General features: G+C 30.0%; 1 protein-coding gene across 1 annotated transcript; it reads left to right on the top strand.

Moving 5' to 3' along the window:
• Window positions 1-468: 468 nt before the first annotated feature.
• On the top strand, window positions 469-6,892 carry LOC100159925 (bifunctional glutamate/proline--tRNA ligase-like; the record flags this gene model as incomplete). The annotated part of the gene is made up of 15 exons (XM_016805898.1): window positions 469-605; window positions 689-815; window positions 988-1,183; window positions 2,034-2,205; window positions 2,914-3,165; window positions 3,301-3,735; window positions 3,801-4,148; window positions 4,213-4,318; window positions 4,533-4,877; window positions 4,951-5,103; window positions 5,179-5,296; window positions 5,360-5,694; window positions 5,785-6,021; window positions 6,258-6,592; window positions 6,666-6,892. Coding segments are annotated over 15 exons (3,465 nt in total), but the record flags the coding sequence as incomplete, so codon positions are not given.
• Between the last annotated feature and the right edge of the window lie 3,949 nt (window positions 6,893-10,841).

The following is a 10,841-nucleotide window of genomic DNA, read 5'->3' as shown; positions in this document are numbered from 1 at the left end:
AGTCACTACACACATAGATAATTAGCCAATAGTACTAACAATAGATGTACAATATCTCCTAAATCCAACCCCTTCAAAATGATTCACTTCGACAGCCTTAACTTTTAATTTTTATCAAACATAATATAATATAAAACAAGCTAAAAAAAATTTCGGTGGGGGGGGGGGGGGTGCACGTGCCCCCAGTGCCCACCCCCTAGCTACGGCACTGTTCAACATTAACATAATATGTAGTTAAATGTATTTTAAAATTTAAGAAAAATTATTGGAATTTATGGGATCTAACCTAACCAGTCATCATTAAAGATTCTATTAAATGTGTTTTAATTTTTTTTTATACCGTAATGTATAAAGGTTGAAATATCATTAGTTATTAATATATTTTTCTCTTCAAATAATGGAAAGCAATTAATATCTTTGAACCAATTGCCTACATTTAAATCATATTTATTATAATTTATAAATTCAAATATATCTAAAAATCTATCTTTATACGTTTGTGTTTGCAAGCTTGTCTTAAATAGTAAGCAACAGGGAAAGTTTGTGGAATTACCGGGAGCTGAAATGGGAAAAGTTGTTGTTAGATTTCCTCCAGAAGCAAGCGGGTTAGTGCCTATTTATTTTGTATATTTTTATATTAGGTATATGTTTTATAGTAAATTTAATATTAATAATACATTGTTTTCAGATATTTGCATATTGGACATGCAAAAGCTGCTCTATTAAATCAACACTATCAATTGGCTTTTAATGGCCGTCTTATACTGCGTTTTGATGATACAAATCCAGCAAAGGAGAAGGAAGATTTTGAGAAGGTAAAAAAAAAAATAATATACATTGTGTAACAAATTCAATAGCATCATGTTATTTTTACTAATTTGTCTGGTTTGCTTTTTTTTGTCTATTTTAAAACAAATATTAAAATAAAAACCAAATACTAAATAATAAGTTACAAGATTTAATCATAAATATTTTACATTGTTTAAGGTTATATTAGAAGACATTGATATGTTGAAAATTAAACCCGATACTTTTACATATACTTCTGATCATTTTGATCAGATGTTAGATATATGTGAGAATGGAATGTTAAAAGAAGGCTTAGCTTATGTGGATGATACAAATGGAGATGAAATTCGTTTAGAACGGGAGAAGAAAATTGAATCAATAAATAGAAACAACTGTAAGTCTTATGATTTTATCTATTTAAAAATTATAAAAATTTAGCCGAATAACCCAGCGTTGCCACAAAAAAAATTTTGATTAATTAACTCCTTTTGGGTATAATTCGCTGTGCATGTGGAAGAAAAATCATATTATACTTTAATTTTTAGCCATCCCGCGTGGCGTTGCCCGTGAGACTCGCTTGTGGTTATGTGAACAGTATATTATCAGGTAGGCAATCTACATGCGGTAGATTGCAGACACTGGCTAGATGGGTGATAAAATAAAACCCATATTACTATATTAGTATATCTTTGTAGTTCAAAAAAAATGTTTATAGAACTCAAATATTCAATAATTAAGTACCTTACAAAATGTTGAATTAAAGTTAATGTCTTGGTTATTATAAGCAATAGCATTGACTAAATATCACAGGTGTGCACATTAAAATGACTTGTAAGGATATACCCACACTTGAAGTTTTTTTTTTTTGGTACCTATATACAAATACCAAAAAAGACTTAAATTATTTTCTAAAAACTGCCACCAAACTGCTAGAATTTGAAGTGTCATCAAATTAAAACACATGATAACTTTCCGTTTTAGTCGGTTTGTTTTATTTAGGATTGTTTTACTTTGTATACTTTTTTTAAAGTTTTGGGACAGTGTGAAGGAGTGGGTGATAAAAAAATAGCCAAATTTGCTACATAAAAGTCTGTGCACGCCAATTCTAAAGGTCTTGGCTATTAATTTAATTATTTAAACAATGTAATATAGTTCAACTTTATCAGAAAGTTTGTTATTGAAGCGTATTGTTTGAATTCCGACTATGTTATGCAATTTTTAAAATTGATTTACTCACATTTCAGCAATTGAGAAGAACTTAGAATTGTGGAAACAAATGGTTTTAGGTACAGAAATCGGTCTTAAGTGTTGTGTTCGAGCTAAAATTGATATGCAATCTGCAAATGGATGTTTGCGAGATCCAACAATATATCGTTGCAAGCCTGAACACCATCCTAGAACTGGTGATAAGTATAAGTAAGGACTTTAAAACATATTATTTTATAGAAACAATGTGATCTATTCAATTATCATAAGATCATAAAATATTATGAAATAAATTAGATCAATCTGGCACTAGAGGAATGCCAAAAAATCTTATAAAATTTATTTGAAATTTGAAATTATGGTTAATTTTTAATTTTAATATGAATAATTTTAGTAATTTATTTATTTTTAAGAAACATATTAAATATTTAGATTTACCTTGTGCTTAAAGTTAATTTATTTTATGTCATTTTTATAATATTTTCTAAAATGTTTAAAGTAATTCTTAACTATAGCGTCTACTAAATTTACATTAATTTATTTCTGTTAATTAATATGATACTTTAAAATTGAAAATACCAAATTTATTATATTATATTGTTCTATTTTATATTCTTAAGAACTGATCTCCCAACACAAGCTTTGCTTACCGGGGGTGCTGCAATATTGTATTTTCATTCGTATAATTTATTTGATGCAAAAGATGTTGCAAAAAAATAATTTATTATAATTTTAATTAAAATCAGAAAAACTAAAAAAAGATGGTAAATGTAATATATATATTTGCAATTCTTATTTATTTAATTTAAAAATTAGTATTTATATTTTATTTATTTATTGTTCATTAATATTGAAATAAATATGTTGTTTATGTATGAGTTATATACATTTGAATAATTATTATTTATGTTCTTTCAGGGTATATCCAACTTATGACTTTGCTTGTCCTATTGTGGATAGTTTTGAAGGTGTTACTCATTGTTTACGTACCACAGAGTATACTGATCGTGATGCTCAATATTATTGGTTTTGTGATGCATTAAAGCTTGGTACTCGCAGCAATGAAACCAGACCTTATGTGTGGTCGTATTCGAGATTAAATATGACTAATACTGTTCTGTCGAAAAGAAAGTTAACTTGGTTTGTTGAACAAGGCCACGTAGATGGATGGTTAGTTTAATTAATAAATATATGTACTTTAATAATTTACATACTATATAATTAGTTTCTTTCCTAGTTTACTAATTGAAATTACAGAAAGGTTCTTAATTTTGTTACAACATATAATAAAATCTTACGTTTAAGGGATGATCCACGAATGCCGACTGTCCGTGGTGTCTTCAGGAGAGGAATGCAGGTGGAAGCATTGAAACAATTCATAGTGGCCCAAGGGTCGTCCAGAACTGTTACAGCTATGCAATGGGATAAAATTTGGTCATTGAACCGCAGTATCGTTGATTCAATAGCACCAAGGCATACTGCTTTGTTATTATCCAATTCAAATAAAGAAAATGCAGTATTATCTTATCCGCCAGTTGAAGTTGTTGTAGAGAATGTTGAAAAACCATATAAAATTGACAATGTCCCTAAACATCCTAAAAATGTTCAATTAGGATTAAAGAATTGTGTCTGGGCCGCACCTAAAATTCTTATAGATTATAGTGATGCAGAGTTATTAGAAGCTGGACGACGAGCAACATTTATTAACTGGGGAAATCTCCTGATAAACCGTATAGAAAGGTAATACCTATTGATAGAAAATCATAATAATATATAGATCATTAATTGTATGTTTGCTTCTTCAGGAACCAAAACAATAATAATATAGAGAGAATTTATGCAGTGTCTGATCTTGAAAATACAGATTTTAAATCTACAGTCAAAGTTACGTGGTTACCAAAAATCGATTATTCAGAATCTGAAGAAGTTTTGCCTATTCTGGTTCCAATTGTTTGTGTTTATTTTGATCACTTAATTAGTAAAGCAGTATTAGCCAAAGATGATGATTTCAAGCAATACTTAAATACAGAAAATAGTCGTTGGGAATTGCAAATGATAGGTGATTCAGAGTTGAAAGATTTAAAGAAAGGAGATGTGATTCAGCTACAACGTAGAGGTTATTTTATATGTGATTCGACGTACCAGCCATACAGGTAAGAATTAGTACAAGAAAATTTTTTGTCTTAAATGTTTCATAATATAAATGATTTTTTGTAGCATTCACTCGGGAAAAGAAATGTCACTAGTGTTGTTTAACATACCTGATGGTCACAGAAAGTCAATAACTACCATTCCTTTACCAATCTCCACAAGTAATATTAAGGTAATTAAAACTAATAATTATGCCTATAACAAAATAATAAATTGTTTAATGAATAGATAATAGAAAAATTAAAACCAATAAATAAATACAAATTAAGAAATATATTAACTTTATTCTTAATTAATTTGTGTAGTATGATACATTTAATTCTTCTAAAAAACACAATCTATAAAATATATTATATAATTTTAACATGAAAAATGAAACATTTTAGGATAAAAAATTGAAGAAAAAAGAGAATATTGCTGTGGCCACTGATAGTAGTATAAACGCCAAAAAAGTAACAAAATTAGGGTTGGAAGTACAAAAGGTATCGGAAAATCTTGGAGAATGGTATTCTCAAGTGTTGGTTAAAGGCGAAATGATTGAGTATTATGATGTAAGCGGATGTTACGTGCTCAGGCCTTGGGCTTACAGAATATGGGAATTAATACAAGAATGGTTCGATGCACGGATTAAGAGAAAGCCTCTTAATATACAGAATTGTTATTTCCCAATGTTTGTATCACAAGGAGCATTAGAAAGAGAAAAAGAACATATTGCAGATTTTGCACCAGAGGTAAAATTCCAACAACATAGTACATGAAATAAGATACATATTGACTGATCTAATGAAATTAATGTCTCAATAGGTAGCTTGGGTTACCAAATCTGGTGAAACGGATTTAGCTGAACCTATTGCTATAAGACCAACAAGTGAGACTGGGATGTATCCAGCTTTTGCGAAATGGATTCAGTCGTACAGAGACTTGCCATTGAAACTCAATCAATGGAACAGCGTTGTGGTGCATTATTTGCTTCCATTTAATTTATTAAATGTTAGGGAGAATTTCTGTTTTCAACTTATTTATTTATTTTAGAGGTGGGAATTCAAACACCCTCAACCCTTCTTGAGAACTAGAGAGTTTTTGTGGCAAGAAGGTCATAATGCGTATGCAACTAGAGAAGAAGCAGAACGTGATGTATTAATAACATTAGGTTAGTTGGAAAAAATTATAATTAATGATATTGTTAGTTGATTATTGATTTTGTTATTTTTAGGTTATTATGAGTATGTTTATAAGAATATGCTGGCAGTACCAGTGATAAAAGGTAAAAAAACTGAAAAAGAAAAGTTTGCTGGAGGAATATTTACTACAACTTGTGAAGCATATGTAGCATCTAGCGGTCGCGCAATTCAAGGTGCCACCTCACATTATCTGGGTACTAATTTTGCTAAAATGTTTGATGTTCATTTTGAACATCCAGACACGCACAAGAAATCATTTGTTCATCAGATTTCATTTGGAATGACAACTAGAACTATTGGTGTTATGGTAATGGTTCATGGTGATGATCGCGGGCTGGTTTTACCTCCACGCATAGCATCTATTCAAGTAAATATTATACAGTTCCCAATAATTGATCATTAATTTCAAATAAGGTATGGGTTGCTGTTTTGTTAAACATATTACATTTCAATTTAGGTAATTATTGTACCATGTGGTGTAGGCGTTAAAACATCTAACGAAGTCAAAGATAATTTGACTAGAACTTGTTTAGATGTATGTAACAGATTAAAAGGAGATAGTCTGATAGAAAGTGATGATGAAAATGACAATAGCGTTATCCAACATCGTAATTCTTCCTTAATAATAAGAGCGGATACCGACTTGAGAGATAATTATTCACCTGGATGGAAGTTCAACCACTGGGAGTTGAAGGTATTTATTTATTAATTTTTTAAATTATACCCGTTTTCAAAAGAGAACATACCGCTTTTGTGCATGTCGAATAATTCTTTTGGTGCATCGAGAACCACGTGATCACGCTAACAATGGGAAATTTAAGGGGGATGCGTGCCGCTGGACATAAATTGGTCGCCGATCGGTATGTTCTCTTTTGAAAACGGGTATAGGTTTGATATAAAATAGTTGTTATTGTAGAATTTAATTTTTAGGGGGTCCCACTGAGGTTAGAAATTGGACCAAAAGATTTGTCTCGAAACCAAATAATTGCTGTGCGCCGAGATAATGGAGATAAACTAACTATTCCCTTAGAGGGACGTCCAAAAGATGACGGTGGAAACGACAAGATGGTTATAAGAATAACCGAGTTATTGAATCAAATACAGCAAGATATGTACAATAAAGCAGAACAAGAAATGAAAGAAAATGTTGTGATATGTCGTAAATGGTCAGAGTGTGCTGCACATTTAGCAGCAAAACATTTATTATTAATACCATTTTGTGGACGTCCTATTTGCGAGGATAACATCAAACAGGATACCACATTGTAAGAAAATATTATACACTCATTAGTTTATGATTTACTATAATTCAATCTTTTTGTATTAATTATTTCGTAGGGACGATGGTACTGCAGATCTTGGAGCTTCGACAATGGGTGCAAAGTCGTTATGTGTGCCATTTGAACAGCCCAAGGGAGCAGATATATTAAAGTCCAATGACCAGTGTATACATCCAAAATGTGGGCACCCGGCTGGGTCTTTCACCCTATTTGGCCGCAGTTATTAAATTAAGATGTTCGCTATTTATGTTTATGATTAATTAATATAATACCATCATTTATAAATTGTTTTTGTAATCAAACATTTTCTTACCCTAAGACATGGTTTCGTAATTCAAGTAATACGACTAATTGAAGCAGTTAATAGTAAAAAAAAATATTAAAAAAATTGTAGAGGAGAATTTTTTTAATAATCGTTAGAAGCCTGATTTTCAATATCGTATTCCAATCGTCCAATATTAAATGGTAAATTAACAAGTTTTTTTTACTTTTTATCAATTAATTATTTAACTAATTAATAAAAATATTGAAAATTGGGCTTCTTATGATTGTTCAAAAAACTCTACTCTACAATTTTTATTATATGTATTTTTACTGTAAAATGCTTCAATAAACTATATTACATGAATTACGAAACCATGTTTTTAAGCCATAGTTTTTCCACTATTGTGCCCTCTTAATTATTATATCCATGTACTGCAATACTGCAACCTATTATATTATAGACTTCTTTGTTTGGACGGCTGGTAGATGGCAACACAATTATTGCTCTTTCTCACCCCTAATCCAGCATACTGTTCATAACATTGTAAATATTTTAGAGTTTCCTAATAGACATAGTTATAATTGTTCTATAAATGTAATGCATTTGTCGCTATTTGCTGATAGCCAAGAATTAATAGTAATAATGGAACAGTTTTTGAAGTTGATATATGTTTATATCATTATAATTTGAACCAAGATATTTGGATCGAGACCAAGTGATAGCTGTACTGTGAGATAATGGAGAAAAACTTACTACCTAGAGCAGCGTTTCTTAAACTTCTTTATCCGTGGAACCCTTTTTTGCGTCCACTTTTATCGCGGAACCCCTAGTTTTATTTTTAACTTTTAAGATTTTTTTTATTTAGCTTTCAACGGTAAGTTATTATAGCTTGACAATTAGAACCCATACTTTGTTTCAATAGTTTTAATGTGTTATTTTATATAAGGATTATTTACAATAAAAATCATAATATTTTCATTTAATAAAAAACCGGCCAAGTGCGAGTCGGACTCGCGCACGAAGGGTTCCATACCATAATCAGCTATAAACATGTTGGCAACACTACTTATATCATATATTCTAGGATTTTTAGTATTTGTTGTTATAGCGGCAACAGAAATACATAATCTGTGAAAATTTCAACTTTCTAACTTTCATGGTTCATGAGATACACCCTGGTGACAGACGGACGGACGGACAGCGGAGCCTTAGTAATAGGGTCCCGTTTTACCGTACGGAACCCTAAAAATGGACATTTAATAACAGTTCAAAAGATATTTTAAATAAAAGACAATAACAGGACTTCTAAATTTTACTGAGATGAGTGAAATTACTTTTTATTATTACTTAATACCTATTAGGCTTTATTGATAAAAGTTCTATTCTCATATTAGGTTCGGCATCAAGTCTGTTGTTGTATTTTGTTTTGATTGATACATAGGTGGTGAACAGATATAAGTGGTTGCAAATGGTAAAACTGCCACCAAGGCCTTTTGTGACAATTGAGGATATTCATCTTTTGAAATGTACCAACATTTAACACAGAGATCGATTAAAAATTTTGAAAAAAACACAGTTTAAGAAACGCTGCTCAAGACTCTGGAGGGATTTCCAAAAGATGATTATCTAAACGACAAGATGGTTGTAACTTATAACTTAATAAGAATAACCGAAGTATTGAAACAAGCAAGAAATGTACACTAAAGCTAAACAGGAAATTAATGAAAATGTTGTAATAAACAAGTTGTGGTATTTAATTATTTTTTAATAGTAAATTAAAAAAAAAATAACTATTTATCTATTAAAAGTACTTATCTAGTGAAACCTAACCTAACCTAGTAATGTTTGCAATTTTGCATATTTACAAATTCGATTTACATATTTTCTCAAAGTTAAAAATTATAATTGATAAAGTTTTACTTTATTATAATATGATCTATATTTTATAATACATTATATTGGGTATTATCTGTACTTGTATACTTTAAAAAGTAATTTAAAAAAAACTTGAAAATTTAATACAAGATTTATCATGCGCTGTGAATAGTGTAATTATTAAAAAAAATATTTGCAAATTAAGAACAATTTTTCGTAAGCCACTGAAGTTAGAAGAACAAAATCTCGAAAATGTGTGTATTATAAATGAATTAAGTATCTTTAACGTAATACAAGGTAGATAATTTTTTTTCATAGAAATATAATATATTTTAGTAATTTGTGAAAAGATTCTAAATACATATTTATATTGATTCCTAACAATAATTTAAAACAGTAAGCCCATAATTTCGGTCGTCGTGCAAAATATTTTTCAAAATAAATTCTAAACGCTTTAGTATCATCGTCACTCATCAAATCTTCAACAAATTTTGATAGATGATTTTTGAAATCTTGCACGGACGTTTGGTGCATCAAGACTCGCGATGTTTGGGAAACAAGTTTCTTTTTTTCAGGCCATCCACAGCTAACTTTATTCAAATTTTCTTGCCAGTTTTTATTAACATGCCAAGAACAGAGAAGTTAATGCTTAACAGATCCCGTCACCCCATACCAAGCATTATATAATGCTGGAGCATCATCTGACATAAAAACTTTTCCATTGATAATTCCCACTTTCGCCTTAATTTTTTCAAAAAACAGTCTGAAAATAACCTTGTCCGATCGATTAGAGAAGCAGAAAGCAACTGGACAACCTGATCCAAACTCGTCAACTAAAATTAAGATATTTTTACCGATTTTCACTAAAAAATCATGATTTTTTCAATTTTATTTTCAAGCTTGTGATGGTAATATGCAAGTGATTTTATCATTATTTTACAAAATATATAGAATAATACATGAAAAGTATCAGTAATAACTAATAAGCATCCATGTACAGTGGTCGAAATGGCTCAAGATCAGTGGAGGGCCTTACAATTCAGATTTCCTGATATCATCATAACATTCTTCTATTCTTCATCTAACAAAAAAGTAGAGGGATGCTATCCCTCCGTATCTCCCCCTCTCAAATCGAGCACTGTCCATGTAGTATATACTGTATAAGTAATAAATTTATATTATTTTGTATAAAATAAATGCTGGGATATGTGTATAAGATAATAAGATATTATGCATTAAAAGTAATATATGGTTTTCTATATTAAACCATTAAGTGAAAGATTATCACCGCTTAACGTAGGTATTTACATTTTATTTAGTTTTTGCTAATATGTGATGAAGATAACTATATAATAATATGCTTTTTATTATTGAAATGCAACGAATGCCGTCATCGACATCGTACATTACTCCCTACGTTGAGCACGGCTAATATGCTGAGTGTAAGTAATGGCATACCTATGTATATATATATATGTACTATACAATAATATTGAAATTATGATATTTTTATTTATTTTAGCAAGATTTCTGTATTTACACAGAGACAGCTATATTTATATCAAAACTAGCACATTTTAACGTATATTCACATTGATGAGTATATTGTTAGGTTTCAGCATACATTCTACCTACATATTTAAGTCCATAGGCGCAATTCTGGTTAAATTTATGGGGGTGCTAGATTGCCTAGATTTATGTCGACTAAAGTGGTCATTGGGGGGCTCTTCCCCCGACACCCCCCTTCTTTCGTATAATTTAATTTTTCATATCTTCGCATTAATCCAATGTATTAGGTGATACATGTATTATTATTATGAAAATATTAAGGCCTTAGAAACAAATATATCCAAATACCTAGGACACAATAGTATAGTCAATAAAAATTCGATGATGCTATAAAAAAATTGGTGGTGCTAATATAATGCACCTCCAAGCACCCTCCCAAATTGTGCCTATCTATTTAACGAACAAATGAGTAAATTATATATGAATATTGAATAGGTACAAGGTACTATATTGCATTTAATTGTTGAATATTGGATATCGTTGTATCAGTGTGCACAACGACGTTAAGATATATTTTATTTATCT

The sequence above is a fragment of the Acyrthosiphon pisum genome, chromosome X (genome assembly GCF_005508785.2).
Source record: "Acyrthosiphon pisum isolate AL4f chromosome X, pea_aphid_22Mar2018_4r6ur, whole genome shotgun sequence".
In the NCBI taxonomy this organism is placed as follows: Eukaryota; Metazoa; Arthropoda; class Insecta; order Hemiptera; family Aphididae; genus Acyrthosiphon; species Acyrthosiphon pisum.
The sequence above is the reverse complement of the archived record's forward strand: the minus strand, read 5'-3'. Positions and strand labels throughout refer to the sequence as shown.